The 25,837-nt window shown below is 40.2% G+C and overlaps 1 protein-coding gene and 1 long non-coding RNA gene across 4 annotated transcripts in view; one reads left to right on the plus strand and one right to left on the minus strand.

The window, feature by feature from the left end:
* Window positions 1–543: 543 nt before the first annotated feature.
* Window positions 544–9,428, minus strand: MRPS22 (mitochondrial ribosomal protein S22). The gene is made up of 8 exons (XM_039487488.1): window positions 9,214–9,428; window positions 8,320–8,483; window positions 6,811–6,975; window positions 6,114–6,257; window positions 5,452–5,535; window positions 3,363–3,508; window positions 1,049–1,157; window positions 544–754 (listed from the first exon to the last, which is right to left on the minus strand). Exons 1-8 carry the CDS (start codon window positions 9,341–9,343, stop codon window positions 662–664), a joined length of 1,035 nt encoding a protein of 344 aa, XP_039343422.1. The 5' UTR covers window positions 9,344–9,428; the 3' UTR covers window positions 544–661.
* A 64-nt stretch (window positions 9,429–9,492) lies between these two features.
* LOC120371600 overlaps window positions 9,493–25,837 on the plus strand; it is a 196,359-nt gene continuing 180,014 nt past the window's right edge. For all 3 annotated transcript variants that reach the window (XR_005584482.1, XR_005584483.1, XR_005584481.1), the window contains exons 1-2: window positions 9,493–9,680; window positions 10,742–10,886. This is a non-coding gene — a long non-coding RNA (uncharacterized LOC120371600). The remainder of the gene's footprint in view (window positions 9,681–10,741; window positions 10,887–25,837) is intronic.

Consider the following 25,837-nt stretch of genomic DNA (forward strand, 5'->3'; position numbering starts at 1 on the left):
ACCCCAGCTGCCCTAAGTGACTTAATAGTCTAACCACAGCCAGTCAACTGCCTCTGAAGGTTTAGTTGAATAAACTTTGTCAACTTACAGAGGTCACATGTAGCTTCACTGCATTAAGACTTAGACATAAGGGGCTGACACCTAATTCAAGTCAGTCATCTACCACCCCACTCTTTAAACTAACCTGTGCAAAGAATTAAAACTGCTGTACTAGTGCTCATCTTGTCTTGAAATAAATTAACTTGAACACAAGTTTAACACGAAGTTGCATGCAGAAGTGTCCCTTTTCAATTATATCAAGGCATTGCATAGTAGTCATCTTCTCTCATACTTAGTGACTGCATTCACCTCTTCCAGTTGTGGTCTGGTGCTTCTCTAAAGGCCAGTTTTTCAAGTGTAAAAACAAACTGTTTTAGTACTGACCTGTTTAGCAAGAGTGACATTTTCTAGTTGCAGAATTCTTGTAAAGGAACTAATTTGTATTACCCTACTGATTCCTTGGTAGCTACAGTTTGCTATTTTATGAAGAGTCCGAACCACATACCTTAGTCACTTGTGTTTATTTTAGAGTTCTATACAGCATTAACATTTTGTACTTCTCAGATGTTAACATGATGGAATGCTTGAACGTTAACACTTGATTAAATAAGCCCTTTTTATTTCACAAAGCTGCTGAACTAGCCAGTGTTTCTTGATAAGCCTGAAGAGCCAGCTCTATATATCCTACCTTCTTTGATTCTGTTTTCATGAACACCTGTTAAAGACAACAGCTATTAAAATGACGGTACAGAAGAATTTATTGTACAATTTCTGATGTACAGAATGACTATTCCTGGTGGCATCTCAGCATAACAATTTTAACAAAGTAAGTCGTAAGTCTGGTGTAGTGATTTCTTATACATACCTGCTAAATGTTTATACACTCATATTTGATAGTTAGAGTTCCTTAAAGAACCGAGAGGCTTTGTGGTTAGCTATAAAGAAAGCAGGTATCAATGTGAACCTCATCTTTCCATTATTATATCCAAAGCAGAAAAGTGTACTATACCTTGATTAAATCTACTCCATAAACTTCCTCTTCTTTCGCTTCTTTTGCTGATTGACAGTCAGGATGGAGCATATGATAGAGGTTGATTAAGCATGTAGCATCATCTATTCTAAAAACAAGTTAAGACTCAGTTCTCAGTTCTTTTTTGAAATACCCTAGCATTTTGTTAGTACAAGTGTGTGAAAGTATGCAGGTACACCAGCCCATAACTAAGATCCAAACAAAAATTTGCATACATCTCCACAGTCTAAGTGAGCTTCTATATCAGTAGTGTCACATTGTTATATGCAGAATAAGAATGCTAAGGGATGCTGACAGTGCAGAGAAGCTGACCTATGCTATGTCTTGTTTAAGGCTTGTGCTATTAGTCCCTCCCTAGCATGTTTCAAAATACACAATGGCTCTATTCTGCCAAAAAGGGGGAATATTTATCTTAGCAATTTTACACTCCAGGATTGGCGAACAATCCAGCCAGTTTCCAGAGCTCTCTGATCTGTTAGTTTCCCTACTAAAAATAACATTGACTCACATCTCCCAAAATTTAACTCAAAAGCAAATGAGAATCATGTTATGTACATTTAGGACTAATCACCTCACAGAAAAGCAGAAAGCGAAGACAGTTTTTTAGTAACTGGAGTTCTTCAAATAGATTCCCTTTAAATATTTTCCAGTCCTACATAACTGATTTTAAGCCCCTCACTACTGAATTAAAAAAAAAAGTCATTTTTCCCCGAGATGAATTTCAGTCAACGTGGTAGCCACTATCACAAGAATCCCATTTAAAACTAGGATTTTATAGGGTACAAAACATATTTGATTTTAATGGACAAGTGAAACAGTGGGAACTGGAGAGTATCAGTCATGATGTGTCATCTATTTAAGAACATGTATCAGCTATCCCTGGTCTTGCACCAACAACATTTCCATCAAGATTGGTTTGGAGCTTTTAAAGATTGATTTGTAAATTTAAAAAGTGTATTATTAGCTACTTAAAACCCATATGGTAGTCTCAGCTAGTGGTAGCTGAAACTGCTCTGCTGGAATAATTTTTTTTTCTGGTGTTCAAGAAAGTGGCTGGGATGAGACATGTTTAGTGCAGGTGCTCTTACACAAGTAAAGTACCTCACTAAGGCCCTGGAAACTCCAGGGCAAAAACCACCAACTGCCCAAAAAGTCAGTAATTTCCCCAATTTGAGTATGTATACAATAAGGACTAATGAGACAATAACTCCTCACTTAAAGTCATCCTGGTTACTGTAATTTCATTGCTGATCAATGAGCAAACATGCTCCCTTATAACCTTTGGCGGCCAGCTGCTTTGTCCACTGCTTGCAGAAAGAGCAGCCTGTTGGAGCTAGCTGGTAGGGGCTTGGATCCAGGGGACCGGCAGCCGCCCAGCAGCCTATCAACTGCTGGCAGTTCAGCTGTCCCTCCCCACCACTGCCATAACATGTGCTGCTCCTGTCCTACCTTGGAGCTGCTCCCAGGAGCCTCCTGCTTACTGTGCAGGGAGGGGAGGAAGAGAGGGGCTAATGTCAGGGTGTCCCCCTGCCCCCGGCTTACCCCATCTCCATAGGCTGGAGGAAGCTTGCTGGCAGCAACTGCTGTCTTAACTTGCTGATCTACTTAAAAAGGCAAATGTACTTAGAGTGGGGTCAGCACACTTAAAAGGGCAATGCACATTTCTCTCACACAGGGTGTGTGTGTGTCTGTCTGCCATGCTGTCTCCCCTCCCTCCATTTGTGCTGCCTTGTAGAGTCTGAGGCTATATTAACAACATGTTAACCCTTTATACTGAGTCATTTGGTGAAAAAAATTTCCCTGGAACCTAACCCCTCCCCCCACCATTTACATTATTTTTATGGGGAAATTGGATTTGCTTAACATTTTGCATAAAGTTGCATTTTCAGGAACATAACTACAACATTAAGCGAGGAGTTACTGTACTTCATTTTCACCCTGTCCTCCTAAAGTATAAGGCCATTCCTAAAATCCCACTTAATCATGAAGTGATCAGTTTACAAAATATACATGTAATTTAAGATTGAGTCTTAACTCTCCACTGACTTAAAATGTGCCAATGGTTATAAAAAAAAAAGTTTAAGTTAAATTCTGCAGGAACTAAGAGGTACAGGTCAGTATTTGCTCAATACAACCCATAACTTTTTTGCATGTATATCCATTCGCATAAACCAAAAATCACAGCACAAATATTTTGCTATAGGTATTTTCATGACTATTTGAAATCAGATTTGATTTTAACTGTTTTTATCCTAGGGAAACAAAGCAAAGCTAGAGTCAAAACAGCACTTACAAATTTCTCTGGATCATATCGATTAATAAGCCATCTGTCTTCTTCCTATTTACCAGATACCACACCATTCCTCCAAAGTGTCTTGTTGAACGTAGAAGATCATATTTGGCATGTTTATCAATGTCCTCATATGTCTGATGATGAACCTACCCAGAATGAGATTTTAGTTTACAATCCTGATAATCTCCAAATCTTGCTAAACTGCCAGAAGAGTTGCAAAGATTTACCTTTGCAACACCTGCAAAGGTCTGGAATAGTGCTGACAGCACAAAGGTGGCCTCAAAGCAATGTCAAACCTAGGTTATTGTATGTAAAAATCTTAATTTTAGACAACAGCACATCACATTGGGATATCCTAATTCTAGGGGGTAAATTAGAGGGAAATACAGTCACAGCTAACACTTTCATTATTGTGGGAAAATGTTAGTTTGAAGCCTTCAGTCTACTCCTTAGCTATGCTCAAGTGACAGGATCTACATGATAAGCTTTGAGGAGGAAAAAAGAAAGCAGGAAGGAAGCAGAAGATGTATGCTTGTCATATATCCATGCAAGGAACCAGCAGAGCACCTGCAGTCTCAGACCTCAAAGCTTCAATAGATGCTGTGAGGTAAAATGTGTCAGTTTATGAAGAAAAAAAAAATTTTAGAAGTCAAATTTGCCTTTTTCGACAATATCTACTTAAGCTTTTTCACACTATATCCCAGTTTGAACAATAAAAACAGACAATTGCTCTTTGGTTTGTAAATCAGTTTCACGTTCAAGTTCTGACATAGCAGGAAGCTTCAATGTTTGGGTTATGGGAATGGTTTAACGTGGATTTCAAGGAACTACTGTAATAAGATGCTATTCAGCATAAGTAAGGGTGTCAATCAGGCTCAAAATAACTGATTTTATGGTAGAGTATAGGAAAGGCTATTAAGAAAAATTTAAGAAGGGAAACACTCTGCTAAATATGGAACTATGTTTTCATACGTTTTCAATTAAGAAGTTTTACAACTACATTGTGCACTTGAATTAAGAATACAGGTTCCAAGAGTTAAACAAAATGGATAGGTAGGACATTAAATTCTTCTTTATTCCAACTGGGAGTTACTGAGCACTTGGCAATTTTGAAGATCAGGCCACCGGCATGGCTTAAAGTTAGGAATTAATCTTTATCAATCTTAGCTTGTATCCCTAAATAATTTCAAGTAGTTAGTACTAACAAAAGTACCATTTACTTTTTTCACTTGGAATCTTAAGGTCAATTTGTGTCTGCTCTAGTCAAATTTTGTAAACATAAGATAACTCTACTCATTTGAGTAGTCTTACTGAAGTCAATGGGACTATCTATACAAGTAAAATTACACACATGCCTAACCGTATGCAAGAAAATATTTCTTAATGTATAAAATTAAAAACATTCATATTTCAAAGCTTATATTTTTGCTGGTTCATTGCTCACTATGGTTAAGTGACACTAATTTATACTTTCCCAGAAAATTTGTGTGTTATCACTAAAGAGATTTTTAGTTTGCTTAATTTGTGTAATTGACAACACTGTACATAATCTGTTTGTGTGGGTCTTTCACATAGCCACAATGGAGAGAAAAATATTGACAAAGAGCCTATAGCTGGGGTAAGTGTAGTATCTGAAGCCATTTTTAACAAATTACATTCATTAGATATCAAGTTGGTAGTGTCCCTTAACTTACCAGAATTTTGTACATATTATACAATTTTGTGTTCACTAAAGCTGAATTTGTTTTGAAATGGTAAACATCTTGTATAGCAATGTTACAAAAGGAACAGTTGCATAGATAATTTATGAAGTGAAAAATATAGAATCAGAGTTAGATACAATTGGTCAGTGATTTTTTTTGTTTTCATAACATGCTGGTCTCATAGAAAAAACACATATTAAAAGAGCCTTACATACATTTTCACTAAATTTCCAGCTGCATTTCTTTTTAATCTATGCAGCTATTAAAAGGCAATATGATTTTTCAATAGCTATGGTCCACAGAGAATTCATACTCTCATACAAATGAAAACCTACAAGTTGTCATTGGCATTAACCTTCCTATTAGAAATAATAAAATGGACTTACTCTGATATAGTTAGCTGAATCTGGCTCAAACTGTGCAATACACAGGTTAAGTACATCTTCATGACGGTCCTCACGAAACACAGTCTAAAATAATAGTTGTAATTCAGGAATAAATTTTATATTACCCCTTATTCTAAAATGAAGAAATTAAACAGCCAGTACGTTTCTATTTTAGATAATGATACCTCTCAGGAAATGTCAACAAGGTACAAGGCCAAGAATGACAAGCCACCTGAGTGCAATAATTGCCCTTAGATTCCTTACTGCAGTAATTAAACGAAATATATGAAAGTAAAGAAAAACAATTTATTTGCCAGAAGCCACATTGCATTTTCAGCTTCAGGTCAGGCATGTAGTCTTATCAGTACACACAGTAGTTAACTGTGGACCTGTAACAGACAACTCATTCCATCTGATTCATCTGCACAAAATTTGTTTGTTCCTGACTACCAGACCTGTAAATTTATGAAAGTGAGCTATGCTGATAAGTATCTTTATACAAGACTAACCGCATGCACGCTACAGGTTTCTAAACCAGTATCACTGAACTGGTACAAAAAACAGGCCTTTGCAACACAGTTTTAAACTTTCATTTCAGTATCACACTATACCAGAAGAGCAGCACTAGTGATGAATCTCCACAAAGCCAAAAACATAATTACCTTAAGGTTTTCATCCTTGAATATTGGTGGTGGAACAAGTTTGCGTCCCTCTCTCGAGAAGTACACTTGAATCATCCTGTCCCGTTCTTCCCAGGTAGCCTTACGTAACACACCACTTGGTTCTCTAACTACAATGAAACGCTCCTGAAATCAAGGGGGAAATTTCTTTTTTTTTTTTTTTTTGCACATTTTATCACCATATTTTTTTTAATTTTTCCCTTAGTATTCAGAGGTGAGGTGGGGGAAATCTGGCTGGGAAAAATCCTCCTGCACAGCAGCTCAGGATAAGCAGAAATGCTAGAAAAAGGCTTTCCTGTTCACAACTGTAAACTTGTCCAATGTCATTCATATTTATGCTTGTTAGTCATGTTCTAGAGATGGAAAAAACTAGCTACAAGGAAATTCACTGAACACTTACTGAATAATTGCAAATATCTGGCTTTCTTCTGAACACCCAAAAATGAGATCTCACTCCCCTCCTTTCCTTTCAAGAGAAATTCCTGTATTACAGCATCAGAACATAATTTTTAGTTCTGTCAGCAATAAATGTTTCCTTGTAATTTTATACTGTACTTACCTGAGGTTGAACTGCGATAACATTTTATTGAAACCCAAGACTGTTCCTTTGAAGTTACAAGTAAAAATAAAGTAAATAGTCAAGAAGCTCTTTTGCAGAATATACTAGTAAGTTACTCACACGATGTGGAGTGCTGTAAGTTATATCAGTAAACACGTATTTGACAGTTTCAGTTCCTTCCAGGATCCTGTCTTCTGCTAACACATCATCAATTGGCTCTCGCTCACTCAGAACAGGAGGCATTTTTAATAGTTCTTTAGCTTCCTCAATGGCTTTTCTTGTGGCCTAAAAAAGAAAATGCAGTAACTTTACAATGAAATATCACACTGTGTTGGAGAGTCATTCAGCACCGGGAAGAACATGTTTAAAAAATAAATTTCCCTCAACTTTTACTACACTGAAATGTATTCCGGAGAGAGACACAGGCTGGCTAAAATACTATGCAGGCAATTCTTAAATAAATAATATACCACCTGACTTAAAAACACTGCTTTGTCAGACTCTTGAGCGCTTCTCCTGACAGAAGACCAGAAATTGGGAAAGGTGGACAATAGATTCAAAGAGAATAAGGAAGGTGTTGAAGTCACCTAATTTAGTTCTGCTAAGTCCCTAGATAAATTTCTAACCAAGCTGCATTATAACATCACCACACGCTTAGGAGAGACCCAGGATTGTGGTAGTAGCAAAACTGACTTAAGTTAGGAATCTCAACCATCCAGAGGTTCAGCCAGGCAACAGAGAAGACACAGTGGACAAAAAACTTCCAGGATTTTAGGTAGTTTGGACATGAAACAAACATACATAGAACACACACACACAGAGCATCAAAGAAAAAAAAAGATGTTTAATTTAAAAAATCATCATTCTAGAGGGACAGAACTATATGCAGTTTACTTCCTTCCATATGTAATAAACCAAAGAGAAAAGGAGAGAGAGAGACTTCAAGGCAAAATATCTTCTGAGATACTTAAAAGGACATCACTACATTGAAATCTTGTCAATTAAAAGCGTTAAAAGCATTTTTGGTTCTACAATATATCTGTGCCCAAGTTGCCGTGCCTTTTTTCTGTTAGTTTACTATAGGTTTCATTTTCCTTTTAAAAAAAATGTATTTCACCCTGCAGTTATGCTGAATCTCAACTTTTGCACAGGCCTTAATGATTGTGAAGTCATCAACCTACTACAGCCTTTTACTAAACAAAGACAGACTGCTAAGGACATAACTGGTAAGAACAAAGAAATTAGGAGTTTGACTCACACTGTTTGCTTAGATTTGGTACTGAATTTTAGAGACATTAAACAGATTAAAAATATGTTTTAAAATTGTGTTTTTTCTGGTAACATTTCCCATTAATCTTGTGAAAAGTGTATGCCTACTGACATTCAACTCCCCACACAGAAGAAAGTAATCAAAGAAATAGACCATAACTTAGAGTACCAGTAAAATATATATTATTTATAAAATGGGATGGAATAGTGTAGTAGTGGACAGAATTTCAAATATATTTTAGGTAATGTTTAATATAGGTCTGTCAGTATGACAGCTGTGTTTGTTAAAGTATACAAGAGCTTTAGCTGTTGTAAACCTTTTGATTAAACAAATATATCTTTTTTTTAAAAATGGCATACCTCTGCTAGTTGTTTTTCTGTCATTAACTTGTAAGTGGGTGGCTTGAGCTCCTGTTTAATGGGTCTAAAAACCTTCTGTAAATCCAACCCTGTCATCTTAGAGAGTAAACTCTGAACCAGTTCATCCATAAAACAAAGCTTTGTGACATCTGACTCTTTTTTGTCTGAAAGAGATTGATAAAAATTAGATTATTTTCTTTTGCTTAGACTAACATCCAATAGACTCAAAGGTCTGAATACCAGACCTGTGTAGTTTAGGCATATGCCAGCCAAGAATGAAACAGATCAAGAAGTGAAGTGTGCAAGTGAGAAGTTCCTTCAATACTTTCAAAATTCAAGGCATTAGTCTAGAGGGTAAAACTCCAAAACATACTGACTGTTCGCAAGTTAGGCAGTGCTCAGGAAAGAATCACTTTGGAGCATTTCCCACCCGAGATCTCCAAGCATTCAGAAGAGGAAGGGGTGCATAGGCGCTGGAACTAGTACTGCCACACCCCCGGGGCATGAAGTGGTTTCCATCATGTATAGGGTTTAGTTTGGTTCAGTGGCTCTCAGCACCCCCACTACACAAATTGTTCCAGCACCCTCGACCGGGTGGCACAGCTCTGTCACTGCAGGCTCTCCACGGCTTTCCAGTCAGCCTGCACTAGCGAGCCAGGGCTTTCCCACCCTGGACGGGGAGCGGGCGCGCAGCGGTCAGGGACTTGGCTGTTGCCCGAGGTCTAAGGGCCCAAGCGGACGCGGACGGAGGCGAGGTCCGGCTCGTAGCACGGCTCGCAGCCCTCACCCCGGTGCAGGACGCGGGGCTGCGCCACCACACCCACCCGCTCGCTTCCCGCCTCGCTCCGTGTCCCTCCCTCAGGCCAGGGGCTCGCGGCGCGCCCGGGAACCTACCGGCCTCCGAGCCCGCGTCCTGGCCGTACCCGCGGCTCCACAACAGGGCTCGCCCTGGGCGCTGCAGCGCGAGGGGAGCTGCCGCGCGGCGCCACAGGTTCCGCCACCAGAGCGCTCCGAGACCCGCCATGCCGGTGCGCTACTCAGTCCGCCACGCCCCCACAAAGCGGCTTCCGGGTGAGCGCGCTAGGCACACTGGGACGTGTAGTCCCTGGGACACACGGCCGGTACGAGGCTTTAAGGCGATGGCGGGAGGGGAAGAGCCTGAGAGGGGGCGGGTCAGTGTCTGCCATAGGAAACTGCCAGAGGTCAGTTTCCTACAGCCAGATAGGGAGCCTAGGGAGGGCGGAGGCAGGCGTAGAGATGCCCTAGAAATGCAGCGTTTGGGAGGCGCGGGAACCTCTGGATTGGAACAAACAGTCGAAATTTTTGAAGTTTCCTGAGGGGGGAAAAAAAGTGGATTCCAGGTCAGAGCAATGGCTGAAATGCAATAGACAGATAATTCAGACACAACAAATACATAGATTTCTAAATGAAAAGCCATTTTGAAATGAAAAAATCAAAACATGCCCTTTCGAGACAGTCAACTCTTATTGCAACTCTTATTTTTTAAACTTTATTATAAATTTTTTTTTATCAAACAGACACATTCCCATGGAGTGTTTTCATTTTGATGAATTGATGTTGTCCAATGGAAAAATGTTTTGTCAGAAAATTTTCAACCCGCTCTAAGCAGTAGTTTACTTCTGTCAGCTATGGTCAGTCATTAGGCTGATCACTGCTGGTTGTTTCTCCCCCTGCTTCTCTCTGCAGTTTTGGGAGCTGGGTCTTCTATATAAACTAGTATCAAAAGTAAGTTTGTAAAATATATTTTCTGAAAACACACAAAAAGCCCCCAATCCCTTGGGGGGATTGTGGGCACTACCCAGAAAGGGGTTAATGAGAAAGTGTGGGCTCAATCAGATCTGCTCTGCTATAACCTGTGAGAGATTATAAGCCTGGAAAGAGGGGACTGAAAGCAGGAAAGCTCTGTACAGTGATGGTTGGTTTAGAAAAGGTTGGTTTAGAACCTTTTGTGTGGTTCCACTCGAAAGAAAGCCTAGCTAGGTCTCAGTAGCCATCCAGAAACTACCTGAAAGAAAGCCTGGCTGGGGCCAGGATCTTTCTAACTGCTTTTAGATTCCAGGATCTTCTGGGGGTTGGGGACTGGTAGATAGGCCTGGTACAGGACTTTTATGCTTACTTTGTTCTCTGTTACTAGTCTGTTTTTCCTCTGGGATCTATGGAGATATGAACCTGGGACGGGGCTATGGGAAAAACCTAGAGACAGACTAAAGAGGTAGCCCCAGAGGGCTTGATTAGACAGATCTTAGCTGCTTGCTACAGGGTCCCTGGGCTGAAAGCTAGAGTAAAGGAAGGGTTTGGGTTCCCCCACAAGTGCCCCGAGGAAGGTAGCCCAAAGATCCTTTTGCAGGTCTAGGCTCAGGCTGAAGACTTAATGTGAGACTGGTGGATTCTTGTTCCGTAGGACTCTGTTACCCTTGAAGGGGTGGGACTGTACGTAAACTAGCTGGAGGACTGAATCACAAGAAGTAGTACACCGCTGCAGCAACTGTTTGCAGGGTGTTCTGGAAAAGAAGACCCTGCTATGCCATTCTGGGTTGTGCTGGCTGGTGAGTGACACTTGTATCTGTAATAATGTCATACTTACAGAAACTTGTTTGTGGCAGAGCCTGTGGACTCATCAGATGCAGAAAAAGAAAAAGTAACTAAAATGTACATGTTATTTTCACTGACACAGTAACCAACATCCTGGAGTTGGTTCTTACAGAGAATGTTATTTAGCACAGGTTCTCTTTTGACTAGCTGGTATGGACCACTGGGTAAAAGGGGTGGTAGCTTATTGTCAAAGCAAGGATTACAGTAGTGTTAGTGTAATCTTTGGGTGAGCTAGAGTTCACATCATTTCCCATCTCCAGTGATTTAAGAAAAAACCCCAACTCCCATAGAAAGTAGCTGGAGACCTGGAGTTCAGTCTCTAAGGATTTCACTGCTCTACAGCCAAAATGCTTCTGAAATAAATGTAGTCAAACTTTACTAATTCTGGGTCACTGAGAACGAAAATGATGCCTAAAATTGTTGATTGGCTCTAGTTTTCAAGTTATGCTATTGGGTCAGTATATACGATCCTTGACTTGGGAATGGCGGAGGATAAGTGAGTTATAAAGGGAAGGGATCTCAATTTAAACCAGAAATGACTAAAATACATCTTTGATTGGATCTATGAATAAATCTATGACTGGGTTTGGACAGTACTTGCTTTTTAGGCAAAACAATGCCTGATGCAATCTGAAGCTGGTATTGCGTCATACATGATATGAATTGCATCATGTTATTCCTAGAAGTCATGGATGATGCAATCATAACGAAGCTTACATCACTCTGCTGAACAAATTGCCCTATATCAGCTCTAGAAATCATACAGTGTCGTGCTCTCTTGTTTGTCAGTGTTTGATTTTGCAAAGGGAGACATTTCTGTTTAGCCAAAGTGAGCAAAGATGCCTCGTACTTGTGTGAACAGTGCAGATAACTTCTGCTGTGTTTGTGGTGAAGTGACTTTTGCATCACAAAAGCGCAGTATAACCACTATGGTTAAGAAAGCCTATCACCTTTATTTTGGCTGCAAAATTGGAGATCAGGACAAGAGGTGGGCCCCACACATATGCTGCAACACTTGTGCAACAAATCTTCACCAGTGGTTGAACAGGAAAAGGAAATCTATGCCTTTTGCAGTGCCAATGAGGCGAGAGCCAACAGATCATACCAGCAATTGTTACTTCTGCATGGTGCCTCCAGTCGGAAAAGGTGTGTCAAAGAAGAAAAAGTGGACTGTGCATTATCCAAACATTGCATCAGCTATACGCCCAGTACCCCACGGAGAAGGACTGCCGGTTCCTGATGCACCAGAATCATTCTCACTTGAGTCAGACGAGGAAGAGGAAGAGGATGAAACTTCTGGTCCTGAACCATCAATGTCACAGGACCCACATTTTCTCCCATCCTCCTCCTCTGAACCACACCTCATAAACAAGGTGAACTGAATGACCTTGTCAGGGATTTGGAACTACCCAAGAGTAAGGCAGAGCTGTTGGGCTCCAGACTACAGCAGTGGAATCTCCTGGCAGGTGATGCTAGGGTTTCCATGTTCCGTGACCGTCAAAAGGATCTTGTCCCATTCTTCTTCATGGAAGGTGATCTTGTAGCCTGCAACAACATCGATGGTGTGATGGCAGCCCTCAACATCGTTCACGATCCAGATGAGTGGAGACTGTTCATTGATTCATCCAAGATGAGTCTTAAAGCTGTTTTACTGCATAATGGCAATGTTTTGCCATCAATTCCAGTTGGTCATGCAGTCCATATGAAGGAAACCTATGACAACATGAAACAACTTTTGAGGTGCATAAACTATGACCAACATCAGTGGCAGCTTTGTGGCGATTTGAAGGTTGTTGCTTTCTTGCTTGGTCTGCAGACTGGATACACAAAGTACTGCTGTTTTCTCTGCGAATGGGATAGTCGTGCAAGAGATTCCCACTACATCAAGAAAGATTGGCCACTCCGACAGTCATTGGAGCCTGGGAGGAAAAGTGTTCAGCATCCACCACTTGTTGAATCAAGGAAGATTTTGTTACCACCCTTACACATCAAGCTGGGTCTGATGAAGAACTTTGTCAAGGCCATTGACAAAACACAAGCAGCTTTCAAGTACCTCCGTGGAAAATTTCCAAGGTTAAGTGAAGCTAAGATAAAGGAAGGTGTCTTTGTTGGTCCTCAGATTTGTGAACTTCTTCAAGATGATGCATTTGACCATGCACTGCGTGGCAAGGAAAAGACGGCATGGAAAGCCTTCCAGTTAGTGGCAATAAATTTTCTCGGAAACAACAAGGCAGACAACTACAGGTTGTTGGTGGAAAACCTCCTCAAGGCATACAAAAGTCTTGGTTGCAACATGTCACTAAAGATAAATTTTTTGCACTCTCATCTAGATTTTTTTCCACTGAACTGCGGAGTAGTGAGCGACGAGCACGGCAAGCGATTTCACCAGGACATTGCAATGGAGAAACGCTATCAGGGCAAATGGAGCCCATCAATGCTTGCAGACTATTGCTGGACAGTGACAAGAGATGCTCCATTTAATGAATACAAGAGACAAGCCAAGAAGCTCCAAGTAGACACTGAATAGGACTAAACTATGTACATAATAGTTTTTTGCCTTTTGTTTCATAATAAATTTTAGTTATATAACCCTTTTGCTGATTTTTAAAGTGTTACATAAACAGGACAGGTGAAATATTATCATGTAAAGCAACCATAAACACATGAAAAGACGTAGGTTTACAATTTATGATTAAAACTCTACTATCTACACGATATACATAGACATAAAATGTAAAAACTTAAATATCTTAGAAACAGTAGCCAATCAGTTGTTTTAATTGTCATATTTGAATTCAGCACATCAAAATACATAATAGATACCACATTTTATCTCTGAAGCAGACGACTTCTCAAAAATTGTAGACCAGTGTTTTCAGCAAGGATTGCACAGGGTCAATCTCCCCACATTCAAGTCCCAAAGGAACTAAAATGAATTTATTTAAATAATGTTTCTTTATCATAAGATTTTATAATCTAATTTTTACAGCATGACATGCCTATTTTATAATCTACTGACATTACCTTCACAGTTATATATAAACAAAGAAAAATTAAGATCTGAACAGTCCCCACAGAAATAGTGAGAAAAAACTGAAAGTTCCCAAAAGCTTAGGTTTTGTTCACCTAAGTCTCAGTTAGAGGCTTTCATCACCAAATCTGTACAGTCTGCTGAGTCTAAAACAACATCTTCCCTCCACTTGCTTGTAGGTATCTTCAACTGGAATCCATGCAGACTCTTCCTCTGCTGAAATCATTGCTAGCCAGTCAACTAACTGATTAATCAAACACTCAGTTAAGTGTATAGATTTAAAGAAAACCCTGTTACAAGAAAATACAAAACTGAGATTAGCAAAATATAAATGACTCTTTCCCCATTACTACATTTAAAGAAAAGTTGGTGACTCAGACTAGTTGAGACAATTTAACTAGAACTGTTTGGCTAAAATCAAAACAACATTCAAAGCATACAATTAAAAAATAAGTTATTTCCCCCTCCCAATTTCCCCTTGCTATAATTAGCATTGCCCATGCTTTCCTGTTAGAGGGTAACAATATCACTAACCTGCTGCAAAATATTTCAGAGTTGTGGACAACAGCCTGCTTTCTGCTCCTGGACTCAGCTTCTCCCAACTCACACAGGGCACATGGCCTTTTGCAAAGCAGCTGGCCTTGACCCAGCAACAGGGAACCTGTTGGAGCATACCCAAAACTACCACACCCAATTCCAGAAGCTTCTGGATGTGGCATGCTTAATCTGCCTAGCAACAATGACCTAGACACAACTCACTCTACCTTCCCCTAATGGGTCTCTTAAAGAGATATCTCCCTATTAGGCACATGGGTTACATTGGGGAAAAAAGGAAAATGCTTCAACTTAATTTGTTTAAAAAAAAATCAAAGAAAACATTACAACAGACATTGTAAATGCATTGTGTTTACAATAATAACATACTTACCAAATCTGATATGGCAGTCTCATATGGACAGCAGACTTGCTTGTTTGATAAACTAGGATGGAAAAAAATAAGAAAAGAAGAGTCAATTAAAATATCAATTATTTTCTTGAAAATAATCCACATTCTACAAATCATACCTTACAGAGCTGATCAACAAACAGAATTTCCACACTCTGGGAAACTCCAGTATTTTGAAAATTGTTTTCATCCAGACAAAAAAAGCCACAACATCAAACTTTTCACAGAACACAAATTTCAAAAATACTCCTTTTGATTTGGAAATGTTCAAGTGTTTCTCTTTCTGGCTCTCTGGTTGAGATCCTGTGCAATTGGTTTGAGAAGTTGTTTCTGGCTTCCTAAATTGGGAGCATGACGGTGAGGCAGGGAAAAATCTAAAATCCGCATAAAATTAAGAAATATTAACAACATCATGCCCCATTTATTTTTAAGCAAAGTGCCACATATCCTTCAATAGGGACTTTGTTTAAAAGTGAATGGAATTATTTGCCTCACTATTTTCTTTCCTAATCACATTACAGATCCTATTAAAGGGATGGAGGATGTCTCCTAGTTGGTAGATTTGCTAGCGGATGCAGTGGAATGGTTAAAATGGAAAAGAAAAGGTGACTAAAACTTGAATGTTGCTGACACTAACTAATCCATATTCCATAACTAGTGTCATATATACAGAAAATGTGATGTGGCATAATTTTCTTGCTGGCTATTTTATCTGGTTCCCTCATAATCAGCTTCTGGTATCGTTATTTATCTTGTTCTGAGCTTGACTATCTGCCTGAGAGGGGGAAATTCTGTAGTAATTTACATAATATTAAAATGCTATTGTTTTCTTTACGAATTTGAGACTTTCATGACCTATCAGGGGATAAATCCATATCCTAAATGGCAAGCTCTCTGTCTGGCACATAGGAAGGTATAATTCCAAAGAAATGGGCAAATTAATCATGTATGTTAATGACTTAAAAATCAATTTCCTTAGGAAAGAATGTCTCTTGAGTTGAGATACCAGTTTTCTTCTCTTTTCTGGAAGGAGCGAGTAGCTTTCTGACTTGTGATGGTTTTAGTCTTCTTATGCCCTCCATGCAGCCCGTGGTATTTAGTCTTTAGAAAGAGAAAGTCATAAATGCCAACAATATTTAAAAACAAATAAAATTGTATCCCTCAGTAATATCAGATTTACAGAATTCTTTATGTGGCTGATCCTGTTTCCTAGAAGCATAATTGGCTTGAGGATTAAAAGACATGAAACAGCGAAAAACTGTTAAAATGTGTGTTGTTTTCATTTTAATACAACCTGTGACTTACACAAAATGTTATTTGAATAGGTTCTATTTTCATTAGCTGGCTTGGGTCTTCTCCCACTAGTGTGATGGGTTGCTGTCTCTTGTTGGCATCATGGCACAGAAGGAATTACATCATCTAGGAGAGAGGAGGGGGAAGAAAAAGGGACATTATGTTTTTAATAGTATGCTTACAGTAGGTGAAATGGCAGAGTCTGTTTCATGGTTGGCAGGCTGATGAGTTTAGGTAGGTAAAAGAAAAGGAGAGAGAAGACAAAACATGGATTTTATTGTCACAAAGTAATCCATGTTCTACAAATCCTACCTTATTCCTAAAGAATTGGACTTGGCATAGTTTTCACCTTGGGTAGCTGCTTGGTCCTCTTATGCTGTGGCCTCTTGTTGTCTTGGCATCTTAACTATGTGTGACAAAGAAGGTGAGTATCCATAAAAATTATAAATATCTAAAAGTATGGTCTTCTTTCTTAATTTCATACTTAAATGACCAGGCTAGAGCCACTGTCTGTCTACTTTTCTGTCTTCTGTAGTAGAGTGTTTCAAAGGAAAAATGAAAATAGGAGATTAAATTTACAGGTTTCTGTTATTAATTTATATTCTACTATACATCATATTTGTGGAACTTGTAATATGGTACAATTTCCATCTGACTAGCTGGTTTGGTGCCTTCCTCGTTTTCTGAGTTTGTCTTCTGAGTTTGACCATGTATCAGAGAAGAAAATTTGAGATGGTATTCATAAAATTAAGAAGGCACTATTGCTTTAACCACTTTATTTCCCTCTTTACATCATATGTTAGGGGTGCAGTCTCTCTACTAGATGGCTGGTTCTTTGCATAGCATATAAAATATTATGATCTAGTAGAAAAAAATCAAAATATGTATGTTAATAGGTCTTAAAATTATTTCCTTTAAAATATAATTATTGACCAGCTTTAAAAGTTCTGTAGCACTGGCTTCCTTCTTATGGAGTAGAGCTGGTTGCTCTGATTTTTTTCTGCTGTTTTTCTTTCAGTGCCTCGGAGTTTCTCCACATTTCACCAGCTGGTGATTATCAGAGTGAACTGCACTGTGTCCATGTCTGCTTCTGCCCAACATGTTCCCCAAAACACTGCTATACTAGAGCAGGTAAAAATACATATGGACATAAAACTGGACCTTAATGTCCATAGAGAAATGTCTAACTGCCTTTTATCTTTAGGCCCCAATTCACTATCAAAATGCATGCACTTCTGGCAGCAGCGTACAGACAAGTTTGTGCTGTCTAGAGTGTGGGCTTTTGCACATCCCATTCAATTTTTTAAAAAAACCCTGAGTCCTACACAAAATGATGACTCTTTCCCCCTGAAATAGCTATCCTGGGCATTAGGCACTAAGCAGCTAAAGAGTATGGTTACTTACCATCCCTACTCTCCAGACCAAGTGACTAGCTGTCTTTATCTTCTGTAAATTGAACAGCGATATCTGCTAACCTCCAATCATCTTAACCCATGATCTTGGAAACCTGCATCCTGAACAAAGCAGATTCTAGCACCAGGTTTGCTTTACTCCTTTTAACTTCTACATCTCATGACCTGTGAAATAGGGAATAGTGTGGTGGACATATCTTCCTCTCTCTTTCAATTACACCACCAATGAAATGAGAGAACATGAACTGATGCACTCAAGAATTGTTCAGTTGGAGGATAAAATGGTTTTATTAAGGAAAAGAAAGGGAGAAAATAAAAGTGTTAACAATATAGGCCTTTCCCCAGAACTTAAAAATAATATACCAAATGCCATTCCCTCCTCTCCTAATAACAGTGCAAAATGTGACATATTATGAAGTTGTTGTAGCCATGTTGATCCCAGGATATTGGAGAGACGAGATGGATGAGGTAATAACTTTTATTGGACCAGATTCTGTTGGTGTAAGAGACAATACACAGAGCTCTTCTTCAGGTCTGTGTAGCTTGAAAGCTTGTCTCTTTCACAAACAGAAGTTAGTCCAGAAAAAGATGCAACCTCACCCACTTTATCTCTGACATATTACAGACACATACAGTATCTTTGAGATAGTTATCAACTTCATAAAGGTTTGTGTGTCTGTGATACAGAGAATGTATACTGGCTTCCTGAGATGAATTACTGATCTCCCTCCAGGAACTAATATCAGTATGGGGTACCTACTGCAGAACCTGGGACAGGTAAACAACTCCAGACAAGTAGCAGCACCTGGGATGACATGCATCTACTGACTTAGACCAGGTTCAAGGCCACAGAGACAAATAATGAGGACAGCTTGAACAAACTGACATGAACTAACTTGAATTAACCACGAGGGAAAACCCTTCTGGAAGGGTTTGAAGGACTTTAGAACCTTGCAGCATCTCTGTGTGGAAAACTGTGTGTGGAGTCTCTTAGCAAGCGTATAAATCTTTTATTGTTTTATGATACATCTTCTGTTCCTAATCTAGTGATGTCCAATTAATTATATTGATCAGTTAGGAATCCCAATTTACACTTTGAAGTTTTGACAGGGTTCTGCCTCATAATCAGAAGTATTAGTTATTACAAGGATTCAAGTGTGCATGAGAGAGACAGTCACAGTAGGGAAAGGCCTTCTATCCTTGTAATATTTTTATTAGTATAGTCAGCAAAATTACAAACACTGTAACCCAGCAAAGTACGTAGAGATAGTACAAAATGATCATTACATCTCCCATCAGAGCATTTGTATACTGACACCATTCCTAGGATTGATGAGACAGGTGATCCCCAAGTGGTCCTGTCTCTGGCAAGCCAAGAAGATCCCAATGGCTGGAGCCATGGATAGCTGTATTATAAGGTTCTCTGGCTACCATTAATATTCATAAGGATGATAAGCCTCCTCAGTCTGTATCTAAACTTCCTCACCCTCATAATGTTGGAGTGCTCTTTTCTTATAGGTTAATATGTCATTTACCTCTAGGTCATTATCATACATGTCAGTTGTTACCATAACATTCTTGAAGTTGAACATCTTCTGATGTTCCTATCCTAAAATATTCAAAACTAGCATAAACTGATATTCTGCAATTACCTATCAGCAATCATATGTGTTTATTACAGCACTTTCTCTTGTGCCCCAGGGTTATTCCTTGTTGCTACTTATGCTAAGGCTTTAGGGCCTTATGCTTCAATTTGGCTAAGCTGTTGCCTTACAGGCTTTGAGACCTGTAGGGTTATTTTGCATTAGTGTTCTAACTTATACCTATGTCTTACTTAGATCTTACCTAGCAAATACCTACACATATATACTACATTTCTCTAATGCTTTTGTCCTAAAAGTAAATCTATCCTGCTTTGTGAGGGCTGGCTGGTCTCTGATAACCCTGTCATAGTCCTGGGAGAAAGCAAAACTGCAGGTGCTGAACTAAGGTCACATCTGCTTGAGGGGCATAGTTCCTCTGAAACTGTGAGGCACAGCATAATAAATTAACATTACATCGAATTAGATATTATCCCTTGGGCTTCATGTTAAATCCAGTTTGTAAACGTAGGTTGCTTTAATTGCCTGGCCAGTTCTTTAAATGGTAACAATTTAATCCTCATGATACTGAAGTGGTGGTGTGGTAGCTGTTCCAGTCTGCAGTCTTGCCAATGATTCCTAAAGATGTCACTTGTTGAAGATTTTCAGGCATCTGCCCTAATTTTCCCTCCTTATTGCTTAAATATCTTAAACACTCAGCATTTCTCAAATGCTGCCACCAGTGGACTTTTTTGCGGCCACAACAGCCTCTAAAGCATGGACAGAGATTGGGGAGGAGCACGGGGGAGTGGGCATTGTCTCCCCCAATCTGCATACATTGATAGTAGAGGGGCACAATTTTATCAAGAAGTAGTTTTAATCAAAGCACAGAGGGAGGAGCTGAAATATAAAATTGCTTCTCTGCCCATGAACAGCTCAAGTCACAGCCCCCATGGGCAGTTACCCCTCCTTAAGGGTAACCTCAGTCTCCCCTCCCAGAAAGCAGCAGCAGCCCCTCCCTGCATCACCCAGCTGTTGCTCCTGAATAGCTGTTAACAAGGGCAGCAAGATGTGTCATCAGGGTGTTTGCGCTGGTGCCGCCAGCAGGGATTGATGCCCTAATAATAATAAATGGAGATATACCTATCTCATAGAGCTAGAAGGAACCCCAAAGGGTCATCAAGTCCAGCCTCCTGCCTTCACTAGCAGGACTAAGTACCGATTTTGCCCCAGATCCCTACATGGCCCCTTCAAGGATTAAACTCTCAACCCTGGGTTTAGCAGGCTAATGCTCAAACCACTGAACTATCCCTTCTGTCTAGAACCATGCAGCCTCCTCAGGGGCTCCGGGCAGCACCTCTGGAGACAGAAGGGGCCAGTGTGCGTGCCACCACAGGTGGCTCTTGTGAGTGGAGGTGGCTGTGGCATTCAGTCGCCAGGGCACTCCCCTGCTCCCACCTTGCTGCGGCACAGGGAACCTGGGACTCCACAGGCATCCAGTGAGTTCCCGACCCACCTTCTCCGGGGCAGGCTCTGGCTGAAGGGCTGTGGGAGACAGGGACAGAGAGATGGGTCGGCACTTGGACATGTATATGTGCATATTTATTTGTTTTTCCTAAAGTTAATTAAGTATTGTAGGAAAAATTGTAAGAGTGGCCACCAGCAAAAATTGGTGGCCACACTCTGAGGCTGCCAAAAAATTTGTTGTGAGAAGCAATTTTATATTTCAGCTCCTCCCTCTGTTCTTTGATTAAAACTACTTCTTGATAAAATGTTGTTTCTAGCTTTACTTCTAAATGCCCTGAACTCTGGAACTTTATAGCTGCTTCTCTCAATCTGCATGTACTTTTTCTATCTATCTTGGTTTTCCTTGCTGTACCATTATTTTTCTTTTCAGCTTTCATCTCATGCTAGATTTACTGTAGTACCCTTTCACTTGTTGCTAGGTTTTCCCCTTCTGGAATGTCAGTAAGAAGCCAATGACCTGCCATTCAACCTTTGCAATCCATTTTTAAAGGGACAGCACATTTCATTGCCTACTTCAGGGGTAGGCAACCTATGGCACGCGTGCCGCGAGCTGATTTTCAGTGGCACTCACGCTGCTCAGGTCCTGGCCACCGGTCTGGGGGCTCTGCATTTTAATTTAATTTTAAATGAAGCTTCTTAATCATTTTAAAAACCTTATTTACTTTACATACACCAATAGTTTAGTTATATATTATAGACATAAAAAGAAACCGTCTAAAAACATTAAAATGTATTACTGGCACGCAAAACCTTAAATCAGAGGGAATAAATGAAGACTCGGCACACCACTTCTGAAAGGTTGCCGAACCTTTGCCTATTTCTACCAATGTCTTTATGGACTTCTTACTTAGTATACTCAATTCACACTATAATAGAAATACCGTCTGCTCCAAAATCATAGGCCTCTACCACCTAAACTGAAGAGAACTCCCTATTAGCTAAACTATTATAACATTACTAACTGCTCTTACATAGTGCTCTTCATCTGTAGATCTTAAAGCACTGCACAAGCTTTTTCCTAAGGTACATAGGTTCACACTCCTGTTCTCTGCTGATAATCACTGTACACTCAGCAAGAGTAAAGATGGAAATAGACAAACTGCATGCCACCAAATGCCACAGCCAGCCTTCATAATTCCTCCTCTATCTTTCAGTCACACAGATTAAAGCCACAAACCAGCAAAATACCCAAGTGCATGATTAAAATTAAGTATATGCTTAATTTCTATTAACTTCCAAGTGGCTTAAAATTAGCATGTGCTTAAGTGCTTTGTTAATTCTGCCTTAATTCTTTGCATGCCTCCTGAAAAATGAGAATTAAAATTTTGGGAGAAAAAGTTTTAAAGCGTGTCTTGATTGTAGTTAGGCTGAAATTAAGCAACATTTTAAAATATATGTTATATCAGTTACACTGATACAAATCAAGTGAAATCACTGGGGTTAGGAGAGTGTAACAGTGGACAGGGGCGGCTCTAGGCACCAGCAAAACAAGCTGGTGCCTAGGGCGGCCAAATCTAGGGGGCGGCAGGCTGCGCCGGCGGACCTGCCGCAGTCATGCCTGCGGGAGGTCCACCGGAGCCCCGGGACCTGCCGCAGGCATGACTGCGGAGGGGGCGCTCGTCCCGCGGCTCGGCTGGACCTCCCGCAGCCATGACTGCGGCAGCTCAAGCGGAGCCGCGGGATCCGCGAACCGTCCGCAGCCGCGGGGGTCCAGCCGGGCCACGCGGGACCAGCGGACCCTCTGCAGTCATGCCCGCGGGAGGTCCGCGGCTCCGGGGCGCCTCCCGCGCATGACTGCTTGGGGCGGCCAAAACTGTAGAGCCGCCCCTGACAGTGGAGAACTTGGTTCTTACTGTTGTTATAATGTAATTATTGTGTTTAATTTATTTGAATGATGCTAAGAAAATTAAAACATAGTTTTGAGGAAATGGAAAAGAGGCTGTCTTTCAACTTTTGCTAGGAAGATCTCTGGAGTGAGAGCTATACCCTATAAGGGGATTGGGAAGTTATTTGGCTATATGCCTAAAAGCCACTTCAGACCTGTTCATGCATTTGGATGGCAACCCAACATTCATTTTAATTCACAGAAGTGCTTGAAACAACAACAGAATTTATTAGACTAGATCCATGAGAAGTTAAATTAACATTCATGCTGTACTGGAGTAGTAACAGCTGCTGTGAGGATTAGCCTTTTGGCCAGTCAGAGAAAGAAAATACCAAATACTATAGATGGAGGTATAGCTAGTTACTATATCTTATGGGTTTTTTTTATAAGTGATTATACCAGGTTGGTGGATTGGATTTTTGTTTAGTTCAGCAGCAGAGTAAGGCAATGATTTTGAGAGAGTGCGTGAAGTAGCCAGTGTTTGTTTATAGTTATACACTTAAGGGATTTCACAAGGATGGGCTACTGAATAGTCTAACAATTGGTAATGGGACAAGGGCTGTTTTGTTGTCTGTTGGTGTTCTGAATTCTGCCCAGGACAGCTGCTGACAAAAAGTTGTAACCAGCTGATGTCTGCTTGGTGTGCCATGTGAAAAACATTGGTGGTCAAAGTTTGGATTCTCTTGAAGTGTCAACAGCACAAAATCATCTCCACAGTTCATGTTAATTTCCCTTTTTGCTGGCAGTTTCAGGAGGGGAAATGGATTAAATGTCCTTGGAGACTGAATTGTCTCTCCTGGGTTGGTTGGAGTCTCATGGAGGAAGTGTGTGGGCAAAAAAATCTGCCTTGCTACTCTCTTTAGTGTCCCTGCTTGGTAGATAGATAAATGGAGGCCTTCAATCTACAAGGCTTCAATTTGACATCTTTCATGAGCAGTAAAATCAGCAAAAGAAATAATTTCAGGAAAGAAAGGATTCTTCTCTGGCATAAACACTGGAAAATGCAAAATGTAATGGTTTATAGCTGTATTTCCAGCTGCTCTTTAAGAGGAAACAGACTGGGCCCAGTGTAAGTGTGCTGTGTGTCCACATTTGATGGCATGACTTTTGAAAAATTAATTTGTTTTGCTTGTTCCTGATAAGAGAGAATCTGGCAGTTGTGTGGAACATTTTTCCAAGGGACACATTGGACTAGGTTGGAAGTTGTTTCCATCAGATCTGCATCCATTAGTCTGATGAGACATTATTTCTTACTAAGGAGAGAGGGTACTGAAGTGTGATGGAGATGGCATTTACAAAGGTTAATAAGCTTGTGAAAAATGTCTTGAATGAAATAAGATAGTTCAGTGGTAAAATAGTATATTTAATTGCCTGCTTTTTCCCCCACTTATGGATTCCATCTATGGTACAGGGTTCATTGCTGAATTTTGTTTTACTTGCTCAGCTGACTGGAGCAATATTTGAAAGTGGACAATAGTACTAAATAAATTACTATATATCTGTCGCTTCAGTTTAAGGAAAAATGATTGTTGATTTGCCCCAAATCCACCTCTCACTCTGCCTAACCATCTTTTAGCATTGCCCTTTGATTGAAACATTTTTAGGCAGCTGTCCCACAGTCACACAGCAGCAGATGACTGTGCCAAAAGCAAATTTTATCTCCACTTCCATAGAGGATTATAGACTTTTTTTTAAAGCCAAAAAACCCCCATAATCTCCTGTTTTGTAGGGTCACAGTGGCCATTTTGCATCCTGGAGACTTTACTGGTACTGATGCTGCTCCATGGTCCAGCTTCTGAATTTTGGAACTTGGCAGCCTGGATACAGAAGGCAGGAATGCTATCTGCACCCAAAGCCTGCTCAGATGTAACCTGAAACAGAGACCAAATGCGGAATTGTCTATTTACATTGCCAAACTGAACTGTGACTGTCCCAACAGCGGAACAAACAGCCATTTTACTACTGCTTCATTCATGCCAGACTAGTGATTATTTGCCAGTCGTAGACTGCAGGGGTTATGGTTACCTGATCTCCTTCTTTGAGAAAGTAACAGATTTTTTAGACAAGGGAAATGCGGTGGATCTAATATATCTAGATTTCAGTAAGGCGTTTGATACGGTACCGCATGAGGAATTACTGGTTAAATTGGAAAAGATGGGGATTGAAATGAAAATCCAGAGGTGGATAAGGAGCTGGTTAAAGGGGAGACTGCAGAGGGTCGTATTGAAGGGTGAACTGTCAGGTTGGAGGGGGGTTACCAGTGGAGTTCCTCAAGATTCGGTTTTGGGTCCGATTTTATTTAATCTATTTATCGCTGACCTCGGAACCAAAAGTAGGAGTGGGCTGATAAAGTTTGCGGATGACATGAAGTTGGGAGGTATTGCCAATTCGGAAAAGGATCGGGATATCCTCCAGGGAGATTTGGATGACCTTGTAAACTGGTGTATTAGTAACAGGATGAAATTCAATAGTGAGAAGTGTAAGGTTATGCATTTAGGGATGACTAACAAGAACTTTAGTTATAAGCTGGGGACGCACCAGTTGGAAGTAACGGAGGAGGAGAAGGACCTAGGAGTCCTGGTTGATCGTAGGATGACTATGAGTAGGCAATGTGATGTGGCTGTTAAAAAAGCTAATGCGGTCTTGGGATGCATTAGGCGAGGTATTTCTAGTAGAGACAAGGAGGTGCTAGTCCCGTTATATAAGGCGTTGGTGAGACCTCATTTGGAGTATTGTGTGCAGTTTTGGTCTCCCATGTTTAAGAAGGATGAACTCAAACTGGAAAGGGTACAAAGAAGGGCCGCTAGAATGATCCGAGGAATGGAAAGCCTGTCGTATGAAAGGAGACTTGAGGAGCTCGGTTTGTTTTCCTTAACCAAAAGAAGGATAAGAGGAGATATGATTGCACTCTTTAAATATATCAGAGGGATAAATACCAGGGAAGGAGAGGAATTATTTCAGCTCAGTGCTAATGTGGACACGAGGACAAATGGATACAAATTGCCAGTCAGGAAATTTAGGCTTGAAATTAGACGAAGGTTTCTAACCATCAGAGGAGTGCAATTCTGGAACAGCCTACCGAGGGAAACAGTGGGGGCGAAGGACCTCCATGACTTTAAGATTAAGCTGGATAAGTTTATGGAGGCGATGGTATGATAGGATAACGGGCTTAGTCAATAGGTCAATTAAGTGCCACATTGGTAATTAGTACAATGGGTCAATGATAGGATA

Source organism: Mauremys reevesii, linkage group 9 (genome assembly GCF_016161935.1).
Source record: "Mauremys reevesii isolate NIE-2019 linkage group 9, ASM1616193v1, whole genome shotgun sequence".
Taxonomy (NCBI): domain Eukaryota; kingdom Metazoa; phylum Chordata; order Testudines; family Geoemydidae; genus Mauremys; species Mauremys reevesii.